The following is a 22,117-nucleotide window of genomic DNA, read 5'->3' on the forward strand; positions in this document are numbered from 1 at the left end:
ACCAGCCCCCATTGTGCCAGGCGCTGTACATTTTTATTGCTATTAGGTGTATTACGGTAATTCCTAGGCACCTCAGTCATGGACCAAGACCCCGTTGCACTAGGCGCTGCACAAAACACAGCACAAAAAGAAGGGCCCTACCCCCAGGGGCTAGCAGTCGACGCAGTAGGAAACAACGCCCCAGGGATGTGCATGGCGGGGCTCTCTGTGCATAGCTCCCGCCTTCCTTTTGCTCCACTTCCCCCCCCAACCCCCCATTTTTCTGCAGGGGGGCTGTGGGTGGACCGGTGAGGTCCCCTCTCCGCAGCATTGCCCCATGGCCTGGGCCCGTGTGAAATTCCAGGCAGGCGGTCACACCGCTTGGAGCTGTGATAACTCGAAGGCAGCCCAGCTCCGTTGTGAACTGCGGAGTCAGGGGAAGGGGCAGCTGTCCCACCCAGACCCAGGGGCTGCCCCTTCCCTGGGGTTGCTCCAAACTCATGGTGCCTTGTGGGACAGTCCAGGGAGAACTCTGGAAGGGGCTCTTTTGGGGAGAAGGGGGTTAAGGGAAAGGGCTCCCCACCCCCAGCCCTGCAGGGCTCCTCTGCTCCCAGCAGGAAGAGATTCGAATCACTTGTCTGGGGTGGGTAACTGAAAGAGGTGGCTGGTCCACAGCCGGACTCACCAGGCTCCCTCTTGGAAATAAGGCTCTGCTGACAGCTGGAGGGGCTTTGATCTCTCCTCAAAGATGAACTGCTCACCTGGGGAAACTCTGAGCAGGTGCCCTCGCCTGCCTGCAACAGGAACTCCTGAAAGGCCAGGTGCAGTTGTGGAGAGTGCCTGAGCCGTGGCTCTCTTCCCCTGTCCCAGATGGGGGCTGTTTGTTTCATTCACTAATAGAATCAACGGAGGAGACAGAGTGGAGACACAAGTCTGATCCCGCTGGCCTTGGGTTATACCCCTGAGTTATACCCGTCTGAGTGAGAAGAGAATCAGGCCATTAGAAAACCATCAGAGGCAGTGTGACCCCCACTGCACTGGGTGACAGGACACCTGAGGCCTATTTCCTGCTCTGCCACTGACTAGCTGAGTGACCTTAGACAAGTCACTTCCCCGCTCTGTGCCTCAGTTTCCCCTCCTGCTCTTTGTCTGTCTGGCCTATTTAGATTGTCAGCAGTTTGGAGCAGGGGCACTAACTATGGGCACATACAGTGCCTAGCACCCTGATCTATATTAGGTCCTAATCTGCTCCCCAATACTGCAGTAATGGGGGTAACTCACACGCTTAAATATATTCAGCTTCACTACACCCTGGTGTGCTATTAGCCTCATATCACAGCTAGGGAAACAGAGGCACAGAGCAACTAAGTGACTTGCCCAAGGTCAGCAGCAAAGCTGGGTACTGAACCCAGGTTGCCAGAGTCCCAGGTGAGAACACTAACCACTGGGCCATCCTTTCTCCTGAGTTCAGCTGGAGCCTCTTGATGGCCACACACAATTACTAATGACAATAGCTCCTAAATCAGTGTTCATAACAAAGGATCCCAAAGCCCTTTGCAACCCAGGCACTCAGGAATCACCCCACATCACTCTGTGACACAGCACCTCGCCCTTTTTAAACTCTGACTGTAGCAGAGGGAAGACGATGCCCAACCCCCAGTAGCCCAAAAGGGGCGGGGATGACTGGGACATCCCGGGGAACGTTATGGGGTGATGCGTGAGTTAGACTGCCTTAGACCTCCTCCTACCCACGTGCGGATGGGTAATGGAACTGACCGGCTGTGGACGCACTGGGAGAACAGTCCGAACGCTCATTCTGCCAGCAATGGGGTCAGTTAGGTGCATTATTTGGCCAGCAGCATGCTCCCGATGTCACCCCATGTTCTGAGCCAGACCTGGTGTAAATGGGCGCTGGGTGCCATGGAGCCATGCTGCTTGACACCAGCCTGGCCTTCTGACTTGGGTGCAGGGGATGTTCCGGTTCCATCCATGGGGAATAACTGGAGAATAACAGGGCTCAGCCCACGGGTGTCAGCACGTGTCTCGGGCCAGAGCAGAGGGGCAGCAGGGGGGTCAGGGAACGGCCCAGAGCTCTGTTACTCAGCAGGGCACGGTCCGGCGTGCGGACAGAGCTGGGCTTTGAAAAGGAGCCTGCGAGTGGGCCGGGAGCCCGGAGACTTTGGAGGAAGAGGCGTGCAAAGCTGCCCTTGGAAAAGGGCACTTCAGAAAACGCTGAGTCGGGAGAGGCGGGATGGGCTCAGGGCTAAGGCAGGGACCAGGCCTCCGGAGCAAGTCAGCGAGCTCCGAACAGTTCTACTAGACGAGCTTCGTGAGCTCGAATCAGCCTCCCAGCCTGCACCCAGAGCCAAGAGGCCATGGACTAAACTCTCTGTTTATCCCTAGAGGCGGCACCTCCAGGGCAGGGCGGAGACCCACTGGCAGGACAACATAGGCAAAGCTGCATCCCCTGCTCTGTCCAGCTCCGGTCCCTTCCAGATGTGCTAAACTCCCTGTAAAAACACCCGGGGGCCCTGGGAACCATGGAGTCGGCATGGAAACCCAGGACGATTGGCAGCTGGGCCAGGCTGTGAGCCTTTAGCCGTGCAGGAGAAGACTTAGGCCTTGTGACTTGAAGGGGATCACAAGCAGGGGCTGCTCACCCCAGTTCTCCCCTTCCAGCACCCCGAGGCCGCTGGGAGGGAATGGGAGTGCGGGGAGGGGAAGCATTGCAAAACAGAAGTTGGCTGCAGTGTGAACAAACCAAGTCCCTGATTCTGTTTTTGGGCGAGCTGGGGAGAGGAACCTGCTGCTGATCAGCCTGAGGATGCGTGCACTTACCACATTTCCAGCTTCAAAATAACCCCAGTGACCAGCGCTGTCTACATCCCCTCCCCCAGCCCAATTCTGGCTGCTGTCTCCCTGTCTGCCAAGACGATCCAGCCTCTGGGACTAGAACACGAGGCGCCGGGGTATTTTCGGCACTAATCAGGTGCTATTTTTTGCACGCCTGGTGGTTATTTTTAGGGGTGCGGTTTAAAGACCTGTATGGCAAATGTGATGCCGGTGCAAAGAGCCCCAGGACTGCTGCTACCTCATGAGCTCACAGGGAGGGACTCTGAGCCCGTCCCATAGCCCTCCTGCCTACAGGGGTAGAATCATAGAAGATCAGGGTTGGAAGAGACCTCAGGAGGTATCTAGTCCAACCCCCTGCTCAAAGCAGGACCAACACCAACTAAATCATCCCAGCCAGGGCTTTGTCAAGCTGGACCTTAAAAACCTCTAAGGCAGCTAAAGGTTCCGGATGAGTCCCCCCCCGCCTCAGACAGCATTTCTGGAGCATCAGCTTCTGCATTCGCCTCCCTGTTCTACTTCCTGTTACCCCATTACCTCTGTGTCCTGTCCCTTGTTGCGGATGGCTGCCACTCTCCATTGCAGCGGTGCTGCGGCTGTGTATATACCAAGGTGCTGGGATTTGCAAAGGACCCTGAGGCCAAGAATTTCAGACGTGACTAGTGATCTGGGAGGTGCCTGAATTTTTGGGTCCCAACCTGAGTCACTGTAAAGGGACCTGGATTTCCAGAAAGAGCCCTCTGAAAAATCAGCCCCCTCGAAAGGGTCTCCAGCTGGGAGCCCAGAAGCTGAGGCCCCCGAAGTTAGTCAAGGTTGAAAATCTTGGAGCTGCCTGATTCCCCTAGGCACTTTAGCAAAGTGCTGCATGCCCTGAAGCTCCAGTGGACTGCAAGGTGCTCAGCACCTTTGCAAATCAGACCACTTATCAAGGGGCCTCAACAGGGACCAAGGAGTCTGCCACTAGGCCTCTGGGGTTGAAAACCTTGGCCCAGGTTTAGAAAGCGCGTTGGGATTGGAAGGCCTGATAATAAACCTAAGATGGACACTAGAGTGGCTAGAAGAGACCATGAGATCATCTGGTACGACCTTTCGGATAGCAGCACGGGCCAGTTCATTCCACCCACACACCTCTATTGGGAGAGACCAAGGTGCCACCGATGCCCGGCAGCGCACTGCATCTCTTTGCTCAGCAGCAGACCCGTGAGCCTCGGTGGAATGGATAGCAAAGCAGGACCAGCGTCAATGTAGCCCCCATATTCAGCGGCTGGTGTCGTTTTAGCAGGCCTGGAGCTCGGCAGCAGGTCATAGGAGAGATCCCTTCTACTTCATGCCACACAATAGGAAGGGGCTGGACCTTCATTCACACAGGAAGGAGTTTGTGTTGCAACCGAGTTAACAGCTGGGGTGCATTGCAACATCCACTTGCAGGAAGCCTGCGATCTGCTGTGGCAGGGAAGCCATGGGGAAGCTGGGGAAGATGGGGTTCATTCACCCCCTCCCCCCCCCCCCACAAGGGCATGGTTGTCTACACACTCCGGTGCTGGCCATGCTAGGTGAACAAATCTTGCAGAAGGTTAGGCCTTGAGCTTGCAGCTGTGCAACGGCTTGGCACCTCACACCGCTGCTCCAGGACTCGTACAAGTAGGTTGCCACAGCAGGGAGCCAGGGTTTTGCTCGGCTCTGGGTTACACCATACCCAGTGTGGATGAGACGTCACCGGCCTTGCAGGTGCACTGGGTCAGCCAGTTCTCCTAACTCCATCGCACACTCCACAGCTGCCTCCCGGCGACAGCGCAGGGCACTATGGGAGATCCCGCCGGGCTGGGATGCCCCATGGAAAGCGTTTGGGTGCACGCCAGCTGGTGCTGGAATGCCCGGGCCCCTGAGTCTTCACCGCCCTGCCCTGTGTGCCGGCATTTCCACTGTAAGTGCCATAGGCAGAGCTCACCACGCGCTCTCCCCCAGGGTGGTGCTTTACTCCCCCTATACACGGGCACCGGAGGCTCCACAGCGGCGAATCAGGCCCCACGCTTGTGGGTGGCATGGAGCAATGCTGGCTGCAGGAAGGGGTCCCGTGTTGGTGGGGGCGGTGGGATCAGAGGGCCCAGCTGATCCCAGCCCTTTGTCCGAGACGAGTCCCTACGCTAATTTAGTGCCCAGTGGCATCACCCTCTCCCCAGAGCAGCTCTGAGGCCCTGTGTTTTCGATCAGCCCAGGCCAGGATTAGCTTTAACCCAAGCCAGGGGACGAGGCTTTGTGGCTGCAGCATGTCCTAAGAAGAGCCATGTGCCTTCATTCCAGTACAGCACCTGCAGCTGCCGCGAGGCAGCACCCCAAGGACGACCCACCCGGTGTTTGCGACTGAGCAGGTGCTAGTCTCCTGTCCCCGTCAGCACTGGCCGGCGCCCCCAGCAGGCCCGGAGCCGGTTTGTGAAGGGCGTGGGAAGCGTCTGAGATGAAGAGGTGCTATTGTAGCCAGCAGATCCCTTCACGCCGGCCTCTCCAGGCTCCTGCTGAGCTCTGGGGGGATTCTGGCTCTTCGGCACCGGGAACAAACCCTGCCTGGCTGCCCGTCTGTGACTGGGGGCAGCACTGGTCAGTGAGCCTCAGAGGACTGCCTGGAGGACTGCCTAGCTGGGGGATGGGGAAGTGTGCGTAGAGCAGGAACCCAGCTAACCACTTGCTGCTTCTTATCAGTGTCTGCACAAGATTGAGGAGAGGAGGGTGCATTTCCACCTCAGACACTTGCATGAGACCCAGGGCCGAGGCTGGCCCAGCTTCCTCATTCAGCCTCGGCTCTGGTGACAACACCAGAGTGCTGAGGGGCTGCAGCCTGGCTCAGGGGGAGCGTGTCAGGGAGGAGGCAAAAGGCAAGAGCCCAGTTGCACTAACCGCCTCCCAGCAAAGTTCTTGCACCAGGGCCATGTGATCTGTGGTGGGCGGCAGCTGGGCTTAAGGGACTGAAAGGTCTTTGGGAGTTCAGCAGGGAGCCATGGGACCCGTTGGGCGTGACACGCGGAGGCCAGCAGCTTTCAGCTTCGCGGGGTCACTCCCAGCTGGCCTGGCACGCCCAGCGAGGGCTCACTCGGCCTTTTCATAGGGCAAAGAGGGATATAGCTGCTCCCAGGTGGAGCTGGGGATGCGGGTGCTGCAGGGGTCCCGACTCAGACCCAGACAGAAGGCTGGCACATTCACCAAGGGGCATGGCTACATTCAGAGGCCACGAGCTACTGGGCAGATGGTACCCACTCGGCACTGCCAAGGGGGGACGTGGCCAAGGGAGGACAGCCTTCACTCCCACGCCCAGAGAGAGCAGTGATTGGCTGACATTCTGACATCACTGGAGGAATTGCCATGTCCACCCAATCAGAAGAGAGCAACTGGCCATTGTTGTCCCCTTTGGGTCTGGATGTGCTACTGTGCCTCAGTTTCCCTCTGGCTGGCCGCAAGAAAGTGAGCTCTTTACTCCAGCTGCAATGACTTCAGTCCTGGCCCCCAGCCTTGGGGAGGGAGAAGCTCATTTGTGAAGCCAGGAGCACTTGCCCAGTTGATGACCGTCATGCAGACCCCCACACGGCTGCCATTCCAATGCCAGGCGCCCTCTTGGTTTATTAACACAAAGGAGCGTTAAGTCTTTTTCGTCCCTGCTCGCTGTGTCCTTTCTGGCCCTTTTGCGGGACACACGCATCACCCTGATCTTGGGGCTGTGTTGCCTCTCCCCACCCCAGTCCCCTGCTGGTCTGGGTCCTGCCCAGCTCTGCACAGGCAAACAGGCTCCACGCTCTTTCCCCTCTGCCAGTCTCTGGAGCGTCCATCCCTGGTCTCTCCTGCACAGAGCCAGACTTGATAGTCCTGCCTGATTCCTCAGGCGCGGGTTCTCCCTGGCACCTAAGATTCCCACCGGCTGGTCTTCCGGGGTCTGTGTTCCCATAGCAGGCAGCCTAGGCCATGCACATGTGGGGGAGGACAAGTGCTTTGTTGCAGGCTCCTAAGGGGGAGTTGCTGTTTCTGCTGTGCACTCTGCTCTCTCCCTGTCTTCCTTGGCACGCGATGCAGCCCCCTGGGACCCTTCCCCAGCCTACCTGGTCTTGCCTTGGCACAGCAGCTGCGGGGGTCCTAGTTCTGGGCCAGTCCCATTGCCTTTAGTGGCCATATTAATCATCTAGGGTCTCAACTAGTTTTAGTTTGCATTAAAGTCACCCTCCAGCTTGAGTCGCGTCACCTTCACCCAGACCCCACAGAGGGGTTTGAACACCTGACGTGGCAGGTGAAATTCTGATCGGGGGGTAGGGGGAGAAGACCTTAGGGACAGGTCTTGGCTGGCTGAAAAAGCAGCTTGAAGCGCCCAGTCGGTCTGACCAAGGCTCTAGGAGCCGGGCTGGCTGGCCCTGGAGCTGATCGGCCCACGTGCCGAAATGAGCCCGCTGTAAGAGACGCCTGGCTCAGCTCAGAGGCAGGAAAGGCTCCACGGGGCTGCACTCCACTCTTCGCCCTGCCTGAGTAGGATCTGTTCTCGCCCTTTCATTTCACCTCCCCGCTCCTCCCTCTTTTGCCAAATCCACCCTTCCCAGCACTGGAGGCACCAGCAAATGAGCTGTCTGCAAAGACACGCTCAGGCTCCTTCCCCTCCTCTGGGCAGGGTCTGGCTGTGGCATTGGATCCCCGAGTTCCTGGTCTTGCCGGCACTGTTTAAAGGTGGTGCTCGGAGCTGCTGCTCAGACGGCTGCAGCCCAGGGCAGGTCGAGCAGGGAGCTGCGAGGATGGGGGTGCTCCAGTGGGTTCTGCTCTTCGCACTGTGGAGCTCGGTCGCAGGTGAGTCTGTCTCTCCAGCCCGCCGAGCCGGGGAGAGTAGAGCTCCCGCATCTCCGAGGGATGCTGTTACAGAGAGAACGTTTGCTCCCGGCCAAGTGAGAGCCGATGGAAGGCAACAGGTGATGGGAGCAGGGGAACCGGTAGGGCGACCTGAGGGCCTCTCCTCTGCCTGCTTGGGAGGAAGGGAGGACTGAGACTGAGGCTTCCTCCGTGACCTTTGGGCAAGTCACTTCCCCTTGCTGGACCTCAGTTTCCCCAGGAGAGAACCATACTGACCATCCACGCCAGGGAAAGGGGGTGTGAGGCTATGCTCACAAGTGTCAGTGAAGCGCTTGGAGAGCCTCCGCTGGATGGGGCAGCGAAGCTGGGACGCTTGGCTCTGCCCAGTGAAATGCGGCCGGACAAGCTGGACTGGATGGTTAGTTCTCACCTGGGACCACTGGCTCCTGCAAGCCACAGACTGGATGGTCCTCAGCCTTATGCCCTGTGCAGCAGTGCTGGAGTAGGGGGAACACAGCAGGCGGGGGGCAGCCGTGTAGGGGCAGAGGGGGCTGAGTTAGGCATGGGAGCAGGGACCGCCGTGAAACGTCGCTGGCGTTCCAGGGGGAATCCGAGATTAACCTAAAAGCAAACCGGTGTGGCCGGGCGCCCTCTGGGTGGGAGCTGGCCCCCCTTTTCCGGGAGGCACGTGCTCTGTAGTGCAGCAGCAGCTTGCCCGGACGCTGTGGCTGCAGCCTGGCATTAGCTGCGGCGGTGCTGGCATTCCTACGACGCTCCCTCCCTGTCCAAGCTGGGCCTCTCTTGGGGCATGCAGTGGCCCTGACCCCGGCCCAGTCCTTTGTGTAGAACTGGCCTGAAACTGGCAAAAGTGGCACAGAGCCACCTGCTACCCCCCCTGCTTGGCATCACCGCCAGGGAGGGCCGTCCGGGGAAAGGCAGCTTCCTTCTTCGGGCTTTGCACCCTCTAGCAGAGGCCGGGGGCCTGCATGATGTGCTAGCCCCTAAGCACTGCTCTTACCCAGGGAAGCGCACAGGGCCGTGGGCTACGTGCCAGCTGCCTTTCCTCTCGGCCCCCCAGCCTCCTTTGGGGGACCAAAGGGTGGAGGGAGCAGTGGGCACCATGGCGTGGCGTTGCTTCCAGACAGGCTGTGGTTACCCCTCCAATTTAAGGACCTGTCCTCCTCCAAGGAAGATGCTGACATGAGGGAAAAGACGAGCTCCTTAAAACACAGGGTGTGTTAGCTTCATCCTGCGGCTGATGACTAAGCCCCAGCCAAATTGTTGGGGAGCAGAGATCCTGCCTGCACGCCCACATCCCCTAGGGTAAAGCAGGAGAAGCACGTGATGTGTCTTAAACTGTGAGGCTCAAATCCTGACAGGTGCAACCCACAGGCCAACGGTGTAGGCCACAGGACCACACCTTACCAGCCCCCCCAATGCAACCTGGTGCCACCCAGTGTGGCCAGTGAGAACTGTGGGCACTCATCACTTTTCGGGCCCAAGCCCATTTACATAGGTGCCTAAGACTGCATGTAGGAGCTTGGCATCAGGAACTCCCCTGTGGAAATCTTGGCCAAATCTTTCTTTTATCAGCCATGCAGTATGGAGAGAAACTGGCGAGGATCCAGAGGTGGGCCAGGAAGCTGATGGAAGGGATGGAATAAGGCAGCTGAGCAAAGGCTGAAGGAACAGGGCATGCTTAGTTTGGAAAAGAGGAGAGTAAAGGGGGGACATGAGAGTGGTCTTCAAATATTTGAAAGGCTGCCATGAAAAGAGATGGAGGAAAGTTGTTCTCTCTTGCCACAGAAGGCAGGACAAGAGGCTACGGGTTCAAACTATCGCAGAGCGGATTTAGATTAGAATCTCAGGAAACACTTCCGGCCTGTAAGGACAGTGGAACCGACGCCCTGGGAGGTTGTGGAAGTGCTTTCGGTGGAGGTTTTCCAAAGGAGGCTGGGTAGCCACCTGCCTTGGATGGTTTAGACACCACAAACCCTGCCTCTTGGCAGGGGGTGAGACTAGCTGACCCTGGCGGTCCCTTCTCACCTCGTGTGACTGATGGGGCCTCCCACAAGGACATGCGATCCGCACACCGCCGGTGGATGCAAGTGTTTCCCGGCTGCAGTGAGTTAGGTTGCTCCTCCCACTACAGGACATGGCCCTGGGCCTGTTGGTTTGCCACCTTTATCTTTAGGGTTACCATATTTCAACATTCAAAAAAGAGAACACTCCATGGGGGGGGAATTTGCTCTTGCCCCCCCCAGCCCCACCCCAACTCCACTCCTTCCCCGCCCCCATTCCAACCCCTTCCCCAAAGTCTCTGCCCCAACTCTGCCCCCTCCCTGCCCCACTGGACCCCTTCCCCAAATCCCACCCTGGCCCTGCCTCCTCCCCTGAGCGTGCCACGTTCCCCCTCCTGCCCCCTCCCTCCCAGCAGCGTGAAACAGCTGTTTCGCGGCGCAAGCGCTGGGCGCTAGGGGGGAAAGTGGGCACTCTCCCGAGTGATCGGCATTCACTTTCTTTCTCGAATGATCAACATTCACTCTCTCTCTTGAATGATCCACTCTTCTTTGGGGAAAAATAATAATGGCAAAATCCCGGAAGTTTTTAGATATTTAAAAATGCCTCCTGGACGGCAATTTAAGAACCAAAAAGCCGGACATGTCCGGGAAAATACGGACGTATGGTAACCCTATTTATCTCACCCCACCCCCCGCGCTGGAGTGAGTGCTCCATGCAAACCCACATAGCCATTTCTAGAGCTAAGAACTGTTGTAAACAGGTGCAAATCCACTGAAGTCCATGACATTGCACCCACTTGGCCTAAGTCTGAAACTGGCCCTCAGGTGTAACTGGAGCCCTCCAACAGGGGGAACATGTTGGCTGTGCTGGCAGATCAGGGTCAGCTCTGTACCTCTGTTTTCCTTTTCTTTCAGGAAAAGGCTGCAAACGTTTAAGCACAATCCCTGAATTTGGAGATATCTACCATGTCAAAGGTAACATTCCCTCTGTACAACTCAGGGCCGGATGGGCAGCAAATCAAACCCTCACCCTGCTGTGTGTGTGTGAGTGTGTGTGTGTGTAAAACAAACCAGACTGAAGCATACCCTGCCCCTGAGCCAGAAGCTGGGGATAGGCCCTATGATGGGAGTCCTCTGCCCAGCCCGACAGAGCCACGGGTTCGCCCGGTGCAATCGTGCAAAGCTGCGTAGGGCAAATTGCTGCTGAGGTTAATTGAGGCCTTGGATCTGATCTGCCCTTCCCGGGGAAAAAAAATAACTGAAGGAGAGCTCAACCCAGTGACTCCATCAACTCTCAGCTCTACTAGTAAACAGAGCTTGGCACACAGCCAGGCTCCGGAGCACCAGGGGCCACATCCTCAGAGGTATTTACGCTCCTAACTTCCAATGGACAGCAGGAAGCTAAGTACGTCTGAGGATCTGGGCCTGCGTCCCTCTCCTGCAGGCTTCCAGTTTGGCTGGTCTCCTCAGACTGGAAGCTCCTGGGGCAGGGACTGTGTTTTCCTGGCTGTGTGGGGCCAGCGCCCAGTACACTGTGGGTGTGCAACTGACAAACAAAAGAATGATAATGATTGTTCTCGACTCAATGCAGAAGAATGTCTTGACTCTGGGCCTCTGAGGTGAGTCTGTGGCTTTTTCCTGGGATGAAACAGTGGCGTGGCTTTTGGCAAGCCGGCTGCACGTTGCCTGCACAAACCCTCTTCAACAACAACAACAAAGCTGCAGTTTAATGTCTAGCTTCCTATGATTATCCCTCCAACGACAGAGCCTGGCCTTTCGACACACGCACCGATCGCTCCCGGCGAGAGCCTCCCACAGAGTGCTTGCTCTGGATAAACTCGTGCAGCAATTACTAGTCCAAGAAACCAAGGGTGTGAGTTGGCAGCACTGGATGGGGCCTCTCTAATGTTCGCTTAGCCTGTCTTCGAGGCATGGGCCTCGCTTAATCCATGCCCAGGATTCTGTGTTGTGCTGGGCCTGGAGGAACTTGAGTGGCCTTCAGAGCCCCTAGGAACCATCCATGAGCTCGGCGCCATCGACAGCTTAGCCCAGGGGTGTCTCTGAAACCCAGGGAGTGAGAGCGAGCTCCAGCGCTGGCAGGAAATGCTCTGCCCCAGACTAGAGCCCTCTAGTCTCATTCCCATGTTCACAGAAATAAACCCGACGGAAGCGTGCACCTCCCCAGAGCTGCACCCTCAGGGTAGCTAGCCCCTGCTGCGGCTGTGCTCTGGTTTCAGTGCATGAGGTCAGAGCTAGCCTGAGGATTTCTCCGCCAGCTCAAAGCGTAGCCATATACCCAACGGGTTTGGCGCGTAGGAGCTTCCTCTGGGTGATCTGGCAAATCCACCCGCCACAGCTTAGGGCAGTGGGGCCCAAACTTTTCCTGTCGCACCCTCTCTTACCAGTAATGAACTCTGTCCGACCCCCCACCCCCATTACTGCACAGCCAAGGCTTCCTCACCAGAGCCACATGGTTGAAGGTGGAGTTGGGGGCAGAGCTGGCGGGGCGGGGAGCTGGGGCTAGAGGTGGAGAGGGAATGAGGGGAAGAGCTGGGCTGGGGGAGGAACGGAGTTGGGGCTGGGGTTGGAACTGGTCTGGGGGCAGAGTGGGGCAGGGTGGTGCTCCCTCCCTGCTCCCCAGGGGTGCTGGCCCAGGCCCCGCCACAAATGCCCTGAACATTTCTCCGCGCACCCCTAGGCAGGTGCATCCCACAGTTTGGGGACCACTGGCTTAGGGCAGTGGGGACAGCTGGTCGGAGGCTTGCACTGGTTTATGGCAATCCTCAGCCACATGTGAGAAGACCGCTGGCCTCCTGCACCTTCCAGAACTCAGCACTTTACGCGAAGCTCCCTCCAAGCACCTAATCCAGAGAGCACCAAAGCGAACTGCGCACGCCTGTGCTTTCGAGCTGTACCTCAGGGCGACAGGCTCACCCTTGTCTCCCGGGTTGGCTGAACGGGCTGGTTCGAAGTCTGCGTTCTCCCGGGGAATCTCCGCGAACTACAGATGGGCCCTTGTCCCAAGCAAAAGACACTGACTAACCTGTCACTCGTATGCTGCAGGAGTCATCAGCCTGCCTTACGCCGAAATCGAGGAGCCCTTCGAAGCCTGGTACAACCTGACCGGAGGAAAGAGCCGGATCCAGTACTACCACGGTAAGCCGCCGGGGTACTTGTGGGAGGCGGACTAGAGAGAGTCTCCTGGGGGTCTGTAGAGCAGGATGTGCCTCTGGGTAGTTCACGTGCCAAGTCTGGGGTGACACCATCTCCTGCTCTTGCAAGGGGCTTGCTCAGGAGCTGCAGCCGCTGGTGAAGAAGCCGAGGCTGAGAACTTCTGCGGGGTTCCTGGTGTCAGCAGCAAGTGATCCGTGGAGGGCCCCGTTCTGAAAGGGGCAGAAAGCGCTGTGCTGCCCAGGACTTCCGCTGGGAGCCGAGAGCTCGGCAGCACCGGGAGACACTCAGCCACTTGCACGACCAGACCCTGATTTACTTAGTGCGTGTAAGCCACAGGGCCATGAACGGCTCTTCTCTGGAAGGCCACCCTGCAGAGCTCAGTCCCGCTATCGGTCAGGCACGGGTTGCCTCTGCTTGGATTTGCTACAGTGGGGAGCAATGTGGACGTCACGCACCAAGGATAATAAAATCCCTGTTGCGGTGGAAGTGCAGGGTCCACATGTGACATTTCCTATTGTCACCTGCATGCCGTGCCTGGCTCTCCCAGACCCAACGACCATGCCTGTGGCTCAGGGAAGCATGGCATCTGCTATCCTGGGGCGGGGGGAAGCAGGAGCCCACCCCCTCAGTCTGTGCTCTGTGGGAGGAGGGTGGAGAATGCTTAAGAGCAGCCCTGCGTAGAAAATGGCTGCCTCTATTTTCTCTTCCTACCTTGCAGGGCAGGTGATAACTTACCAGTTGGGATCGGTGAAGCCGTACGGTACCAGCTACAAGATTACGCCGGAAACTACTGAGATGGAAATGAACATCGTGAAGTGCTTCCAGATCAACGGCACGAAAGAGAAGCTTATCAAGCCGCAGAGCGTCTTTCCCCACACACATGGCTTCAAGGTGAGCCCCTTCTACCGGGGATCTGGGCAGGATGGGGGAGGAATGCAGGACCCCAGGCACTGGGCCAGACCCTCAGCCGGCATGACTCTGACACCAGACCCTCAGACTGACAGCAGCTTGGCTGGGACAGAGCAGCGATTGGGTTCGTTGTAGCTGGGAGAATCGTTAGGCCCATTCTGATCTCCAGTCCGTGTGGCATTGTAGACAGCGCCTGACAGTTGGCCTGGACACGCACTGCAGGCCTCCTCCTTACAGGTATGTGGGAAGCTGCAGACAGTTGTTCCATAGCTTATCAGTAAATGCCAAGTCTCTGTCTCCTTGCTTGAGTCCCTGTGTCTTTCAGTGTTCTTCCTGGCCTCTCCTGGCTGGTGAAGGTTCATGCATACACCTTGTGTAGCTGTCCAGATCCCCGCTGTGGGGTGCAGCCGGGAAGGTGCACTGTTACAGCTCCCCAATTCTCTCTCCCAATACTTGGAGCAGTTTAGAGCAGCCTCGGGGCTGCTCTAGCCCTAGCTGAATATCCCTGGAGATATTCCAAGTAGAGATTCGTGGCGTTTTACACTCCTCTCCATCCCCTGCTGAGAGCCAGGAAGAGTAAGACCCGGAGAACCCATTCCATGTCCTCTGGGGGAGCCCTGTGTCTAAGCAGCACAAAAATAGAACAGCAAGCCAAGGAGTCCAGGGTAGCTTTGTTAGCGGTGTCAGAAATGGACGGCCCCAATCAGAGCAGGGGGTTTGCCTGGCCAGCCAGACCCTGCAGAAGGAGGTGAACCTGGGAAGGAGGCACCAGTGCTGGCCTAGAATCTCTTCTCCTTTCCCAACCCTGGGAGATTTGTTGCAACTAGTCCTTACTACAACGAGGTGGCAGCTTGGGCGAGCCCGTGTGGTGACTCAGCTGCCCACTACCGAGAGATCCCCGTTGTGGGCGTTGGGGCAAAGTTGCTTTCATGTGTCCTGGACTCTGAATGAAAACTGAAATCTGCTTCGCCCGGATGATAATTTGGTAATGGCTGTTTAAAAGGCCTTGGGCATATGGGGAAAACTCACCAATATACTGCTACTTGCTTAACGCAGCTCCCTGGGGAGCGGGGCTGTGGAAAGATTCAAGCTCGTACTCAGACTGGGAGTTCTTCCGAGCGAGGCCCATCTCCTTTTGATGCAATGCCTAGCACGGTGGCACCCTGATGCTTGACTGGAGCCACTGGGTGCTACAGGAATACAAGGGCAAATAACACAGCTGCTCACTGTATGTATTCAGAAGCCGCGTTGAATGAACCAAAGCTTGCGGAGGGCATAGCCAGAGGTAGACAAGGGAGGACTGGGTTGGAAGGGAGGACGGGGGAGGGGTCGTCCTGGGGATCTTCGAAGCCAGAAGGACTTTTCTGATGGTGGCTGAGGAGTTTTTAGCTCCATGAATGAAGGATGCGGGCACAGGAAGCGCTCTGGGTGGCCTAGAGAAATTATTTATTATGTAGGATGGTAGCAGCTGACCTAGGAGCTCCAGTCACGGACCAGGGCCCAACTGTGCTAGGTGCAGGACAGACACCAAACAAGAGACAATTCCTGCCCCAAGAGCCTAACTAAACTTTCCTCTCTGGGGATGGGGCAAGGAGATGGGTCTGCAGCTGGTGCCTAGCCCCACAACCTCCATGTGCTGGGCGGCGTCTGCTAAGGCAAGGCTCGGGGCTGGATTAGCACCAGCTGCCTCGGGGCGGGAAAGAGGTGCCATGGGCAGCGTGGGCCAGTCTCACCAGCAGAGCGCTGGAAGAACCACGGGGCCTAACTCCGGCTACCCTCCGTTGCCGCCCCAGTTCCTGCGGGAGGAGTACTTCAAAGGGCAGTACTGCAGCGTGTGGCAGGACATGTCCAACTGGGGCAAGAAGAAGAACGTCTACACCTTGTGGGTGACCAACACCAGCTGCGGCTGGTCGCCCGTCCACTACGAGATGCGGGGTTACAACAGCGTGCTGGGCTCCCACTACGACAAGTACGAGATCGACTACAGCGACTTCACCCACAGCTACCCGGCCTCTGCCTTCAACCTCCCCACCAACGGTAAGATGGGCCTGGCGGGCCCTCTCCATCCCTGGGCCAGCATTCATCCGTGCCCGAGACAAGCCTCGCCCTCTTCTCTGTACTCCAAAAGCACTCAGCCGGGAGCAGGGTCCCTTCGCGCCAGGGGCCGCACCAAGACGCGCGCAGAGACCAGCCTGGCCCCGACGGGGACGTAGACAAAGGGCGGGAGGAAGGGATCCGAGCTGAGGATTAGGAACCGAGGCACAGCGGGAGGATGTGGTCCGCCCCAGGCCGTCTGTGGCAGAGTCAGGAATTGACCTCACGAAGCCCAGGGCAGAGAGGAAAGGGTGGGTGGTGCCCTGCGTCCTGTTGCCGTGGGAGGTGCCCAGAAGCAGCCGTGAAACTATTTCGACAGAGCCACTCAGGGGCGGGGCAGGGAAACTAGCCCCCGCACCCATCTCCAGCTCCAAACAGACGTTGAGCAAGGGCAGCTCAGCCCTGTGGGCTGGAGAAATGTTGGAGACAAATGGGCTGGGGGCCGCGGCCTGCTCTCAGATGTTTCCACTGGTGGCTGGCTGTAGACCCAGCCGCTAAGCCAGCTCGGGGGATAAGGTTCGCAGCTGATCCGGGCCTCTCTGCAAGGTAGCCCAGTTCTGTGGAAGCCCTGCTGGCATAGCAAGGCTCTTGGCATCTGGAAGGGCCAAGATCCCGTGCCAAGTGTTGATGCCAATGTCTTCTCTTTGCCTCCAACCCTGAGGCCAGCCAGGGGAGAAGGGGAGGTCGGGCAGGCCCATGAGAGGCCAAACCAGCCTGTGCCTGCTAGGAAAGAGGAGTGGGAAGCTGCCACAGTCAGGATAGAGAGAGGAGGGGATCTCCCAGCTCCTTGGGGCGAGGCGGGGAAGGGATCTAATGATCACTGTAGAGCTGCGGCAGCAGGGCGTTGCCCGCTTCCCCCTGGGCACTGAGCAGTGAACGTGGCACTAGCATTGGGGGGGGGCCGGCAGCCTCATCTGACCCAGCCCTGCTGACCTGCATTTTCGAAGGGAGTGAGGAACAGTCCATGGGAAAAGCATCCTGCAGAGAGGCAAAGCCCCATGCAGGTTGGGCAGCTGGGAGAGCTTTGGTCCACCCACCCCTGCAGGCATCAGAGCACTCGCTGAAGCCCCTGTATGAGTTGCCCCTAACCGGGCGGGGGAGCAAGGGGAGTCTGGGGGTGACGGCTGCCTGTGCTTGTGCCCTAGGAACGAAGTCCTGTGGGGAGCTCCCCGGGTTGGGAGCAGAGCGCTGGATCCTGGCCAACCCCATGCAGGACTTTGTGGGGCAGCAGGAGGACCGGTCCCACCAGGTGTTCCACCACTACCGGAAGGCGTTCGGGAAGAGCTATGGCAGCGAGCAGGAGATGGAGCACAGGACGCACACCTTCACCCACAACATGCGGTACAGGGCTGCCTGGGGGCAGCGGGGGCTCTGGGGTCACGGAGGAGGAGGAGGAGGGAGCTGGTGCATCGTGTGCTGAAGGAAACGGCATCTCTGCTGGGTCAGGGAGGCTGGAGGGTTCCCCCAGGGAGCTGGGCGGGGGCTCGGCCTTGGCTGCTTGTGGAACGGACCTTCCTGAGCTAGCCTTGTACGTGGCGGAGAACGGCCTGTCCACAACGCCAGCAGCACCTGGCCTAGCAGCGGACTCTAGCTAGCGGCTGGAGAATGGAGTCCCGCAGGGCCTGGGGGCACATCTCCTAGCTCCATCAGCGCTCCCTTGGGTCTGCCTCCAGGAGCTGCAATCTCATCTCCTTGGGGTATGTCTACGCAGCAAGCGGGAGCTGGTCTGTTGACTTTCTTTCAGGCTGGCATCCCTTGGTTCCCCCTGTCCCCAACACACTGAACCCTCCCGGGTCGCAGCCTGTGGGCACCGGGCATCCCCCAAAGCCGTCTGGCTGCCATTTGAGGCTGCACCAGCCCTCTAAGGGTTAATCTGCTTGCTGCACAGGGGAGGACGCTGTGGGTGTGCCTGGTGGGTAGGGATTCCTTCGCCAGGGCTGTAGAGGTGTGCCACACACCCTGCCCTGTGGCAGGAGCTCCCTATGCCAGGTGGGCAGAGCAGCGCCCAGAAGCCATCGCTGCCTGGCTCCCCCTCTCTTCACGGCACCCATCCCTGCCCAGGTTCATTCACTCCAAGAATCGGGCCAACCTGTCCTACAAGCTGGCTCTGAACCACTTGGCCGACCGCACCCCGGAGGAGATGGCCGTGCTGCGGGGGCGGCTAAAGAGCGGGACCCCCAACAACGGGCAGCCGTTCCCGTCCGAGGGGTACACTGGCCTCATCCTGCCCGAGAGCCTGGACTGGAGGCTGTACGGTGAGTGGGTTGTTATGTGGCTGCTTCTGGGCAGAAAGCTCCGTCCGGATGGAGCATTTCCTCCTGCCTCCCTTTCCACACCCCGTTGCTACTCATAGGGCTCGAACCCTCGAGGGGCTGTGGACTTTCGTTTTTGGGTGCCCAATGTAGGACCTCGAGGGTCTATATGTCCAGGGTGCGGAGCGCCCCCTGCTGCTGTGGAAGTCAATGGGAGCTGGAATCGCACAGCTCTGTCTGGAAGCCTGGCCTGATGGGTTGTGAGTTGGGACTCCAAAAATCAGAGGCCCCTGAAAAGAAACAACCCCAGGGCGCTTCTGAAGGCTTCGGCCTTACGGGCTGGAGCTGCTGGCATCCCATTGTTACCCAGAGGTCTGTGCAGTGCTGTTCGTGCAAACCCTGGGACAGACAAGCAGGCTGGCCCGGGGCTGGCACCAAACTAAATGCCTCAGGAAGGGATTAAACGGGGAACGAATTATACCAAAGCTGGTCTTACTACAGTAGTGCTGCCATCCAGAAGCTGCAGCCCAATTAGCTGAACAGACCGGGGGTCATTTTTCAGCTCCTATCACAGACTCCCCGTGTGACCGTGGGCAAGTCACCGAGGCGCTGCCTCGGTTTCCCCATCTGTGAAATGGAGCTGGTGATACTTCCCTGCTACACAGGGCCGTGTGAGACCTAATTCATGGCTGCTAGTTAGTGTGTGGAGATCCCTGTCGGGGGAGGGGGCTCTGCCAGCACCCAGGCCGGGGTAGCACCAGGCCCAAGAAGCTAAAACTCCAGTCTCCAGCACTCTACGCCCTGCATTACAGGGGATCGTTGGTAGCTCTTGGGCAGCAAGGGAGGGAGTCAGGCAGAGAGGGAACCGGGTGGATTAGAGCTCCCCAGATGGAGATTCCTGGAGGCACCTGCCCAATATGTCTCAGTCCCTGACCCCTCGCTCGCTCCCTCCTTCCCTCCCCAGGCGCCGTGACCCCAGTGAAGGACCAGGCCGTGTGCGGCTCCTGCTGGAGCTTTGCTGTCACCGGGGCAATGGAGGGTGCCCTGTTCCTCAAGGTGAGAGCCCGCCTGCCTCCCAGTGAGGAGATTGCGTGCTCTGCTGAGGGCACAACCTGCGTGCCTACATGTCACAGGCAGCCCGTCCGGCTCCCCAGCTGGATGGCGCGTCCACACCAGGGCTTGGCTTGGGAGTGCAGGAGCGACCCTGCAGCAACAAGAGCCCTGCCCCAAGAACACTGGGCAGCCCTGGAACAAGGGTGGGGAGGGGATTGGGGGCGCTCCAGCAGCTGGAGGGGTGGGAATGGTCTTTGTGCTGAATTAGGGAGATCCAGGGATATTGGGGTGACTCCCCACTGCGTGGGCCCCAGGTGGCACAGCTGTAGCTCAAGGCTGGCTGGAGGTGGGGATGGCGGAGCTGGGAACACCCCCTCTAGGCTCATAGCTCCTGATCCAGCCGCCTGGCTGGGACTTTGCAGCTGAGGACCTGGGTTTCCTCCCTCCCCAGACCGGAGTAGTGACCCCGCTGTCCCAGCAAGTCCTGATCGACTGCTCCTGGGGCTTCGGGAACTACGGCTGCGACGGCGGTGAGGAGTGGAGCGCGTACGAGTGGATCAAGAAGCACGGCGGCATCGCCAGCACCGATTCCTATGGCCTGTACAAAGGCCAGGTGAGCGCGGTGCCCTCTGGCTCGGCTGCCGGAGGTGCCTGGGGAGCGGCTCCATTGGCACGGAGCTCTGATCCCGCTGAACCTCCCTGTTGTGTCCCAGGTCTGTGAGTCAAAAGCAGGTTGCCGTGAAGGGGGAGCCTCTGCCTCCAGCAGGGCCGAGACCTCTCGGGGCTTTGGGGCTCTATCCCATGGGGCCGCTCCAGCGACCCCACTTAGAGTCAGTGACTAGGGTGCAGCATCCACGTGGGAAGCAGCCACTGGGACTGCTGATAACATGCCCTTGCTGACCCCAATTACAGCTGCATGGCCCTGCTAAGGCACTAGCCTGGGACTTGGAAGACCTGGGCTCAACTGCTAGCCTGGCAAATCACTTCCCCTTACTCCGTGCCTCAGTTTCCCTGACAGTGCAATGGGGGTGAGACTCCCCTGCCTATCGGGGGTGTCGGGGGGATGCACTTGGGCACAGAGCTGATTGGGGTCATAGAAAGAAAATAGGGGCATTAAAGCATAGACTGGACATGCCAGCAGCCAGAGACGCTTATGGCTTCCTTCGAGCCCAGGGGGCATCCGCATGTTTGCCTGACCAGCCGAGACGCCCTGCTCCTGGGGCCACCGGCCTGGCTCATGCCTGCAGGGGTGGAGGAGAGCGGCCGTCATCTCCTTTGTCTTGCAGAATGGCTTGTGCCACTATAACAAGTCCGAGCTGGTGGGCAAAATGAAAGGCTATGTCAACGTCACCTCGGGTAACATCACGGCCCTGAAAGCTGCCATCTACAAGAATGGCCCCGTGGCCGTCAGCATCGACGCCTCCCGGCGGTCCTTCTCCTTCTACTCCAACGGCGTCTACTATGAACCCAAGTGTGGTGAGTGCGGCCGTTCCCGGCCGATCGGCTCCTGGGATGGCTTTGGATGGCTCTAACCAGGCCCTGGGCAGTTGACTTCTGGCAGCCACGTCCAGCAATGCTGGGGTGCTGCCAATGAACGCGGTAAACACCATGATTCCACCAGCAATCTGGAGCCCCTCTGGCTTGACAAGTGCGTTGCAGGGGATCTGACACTGGGGGGCAGCCGCGTCTCCTTTCCCAGCTGCATACGTTCAGACCAGACAAACAAGCCAGTTCAGCAAGATGTGGGGTTTTCCCTTGGGGCGGTGGGGGGAGGCCCAATGGCTTTTATGAAAGGAAACTAAAGCAGAGGAACCCCTGGCTCAGAGGAGGATGATATTGCCACGCGGCAGGGCTTCACCAGAGCCACAAGCTGGCTGGGAGGGTTACAGGTTCAGCCTCCAAAAGGAGCAGCTGGAATAAAACCCAACGGATTTGCTGCCTGCTTACCAGGCTGCACAACGGCATCTGAGACGCTTGGATCCACTGCTCAGGAACCTGCCACCAACTCTAGGGTCAGAAACGGCTAACAAGGAGCACTGAAGGCAGGGCAGGGGAGAAAACAGGGGACTGGATGGGGAGCCTGGACTCCTGGTTTCTAGTCCCAGCTCTGCTGTTCATTTGCTAGGTGATTTTGGGCTAGTTACGTAAACCCGGTGCCTCAGGTTACCTGGCCGATAACAACACTTATCCACTGCTGCAGAGTGATGGGAGACGTGTGGATGAGAAGCTAGGCCCTGGTTCTGTCACTAATGAGCTTGCTAGTGGTATGGTGCCATCATTTATATTTATTTTTTGCCCCTCTAGGTAACCAGAGAGGTGACCTGGACCACGCGGTCTTGGCTGTCGGCTACGGTGTGCTCCAAGGAGAGCTGTACTGGCTGGTGAAGAACTCCTGGTCCACCTACTGGGGTAACAACGGCTACATCCTCATGTCCATGAAGGACAACAACTGCGGGGTAGCCACGGATGCCACCTACCCCATCCTGGAGTGACCCTGGCGCCAAAACAGGCTGGGGTCACCTACGCCATCCTAGCCCCACCCACAAGGGTTACCAGGCCTGGGCTGTTAGTTTGCAGGCCAGTGTGGATTTCATCCCAGCAGAGACACCCACTTGAGAGCCTAATTCATACCGTCCTCCTGCCTTGGCCCTCGTTGGTAGCAAATCAGCTCCTCGGAACCTCGCAGCACTAAGCCCCTGAGTGAAAAGTAAAGCAGCCACGCAGGCGGGAGGATGGTGGGAACATACCATAGCAATCAAGGCGGGGTGGTAATTTGGGGAAGGGGAGAGGTGTGAAAAGGGGGGCTGCCTGTACCGAGGGGTGGGGGAGTGCTGTCCCCCTAGGATGGCAGCCTGGCTACGGAGCAGCCCAAAGAAACCCACGGGGGCGCAGCTGATGTTGCTCTCGCCACTGCTGGCAATAAAGTACCTGGGAAATTGCTGCCTCTCTTTTAAACCAGGTGGGGGGATTAAG

The 22,117-nt window shown here is 58.4% G+C and overlaps 1 protein-coding gene across 1 annotated transcript; it reads left to right on the top strand.

The window, feature by feature from the left end:
* Window positions 1–7,589: 7,589 nt before the first annotated feature.
* On the top strand, window positions 7,590–21,903 carry LOC144277237 (digestive cysteine proteinase 1-like). The gene is made up of 11 exons (XM_077837911.1): window positions 7,590–7,641; window positions 10,578–10,637; window positions 12,726–12,818; window positions 13,555–13,727; window positions 15,539–15,782; window positions 16,985–17,180; window positions 17,901–18,094; window positions 19,056–19,147; window positions 19,596–19,757; window positions 20,431–20,620; window positions 21,449–21,903. The coding sequence occupies exons 1-11, from the start codon at window positions 7,590–7,592 to the stop codon at window positions 21,634–21,636; spliced, it is 1,644 nt and encodes a 547-aa protein (XP_077694037.1). The 3' UTR covers window positions 21,637–21,903.
* The last annotated feature ends 214 nt before the right edge of the window (window positions 21,904–22,117 follow it).

This window comes from Eretmochelys imbricata, chromosome 19 (genome assembly GCF_965152235.1).
Source record: "Eretmochelys imbricata isolate rEreImb1 chromosome 19, rEreImb1.hap1, whole genome shotgun sequence".
Taxonomy (NCBI): domain Eukaryota; kingdom Metazoa; phylum Chordata; order Testudines; family Cheloniidae; genus Eretmochelys; species Eretmochelys imbricata.

Coding starts and splice junctions, on each gene's coding strand:
- LOC144277237 (XM_077837911.1), top strand. CDS start 7,590: ATGGGGGTGCTCCAGTGGGTTCTGCTCTTCGCACTGTGGAGCTCGGTC. Junction 12,819..13,554: donor CCGGATCCAGTACTACCACG/GTAAGCCGCCGG, acceptor CCTACCTTGCAG/GGCAGGTGATAACTTACCAG. Junction 19,148..19,595: donor AGGGTGCCCTGTTCCTCAAG/GTGAGAGCCCGC, acceptor CTCCCTCCCCAG/ACCGGAGTAGTGACCCCGCT.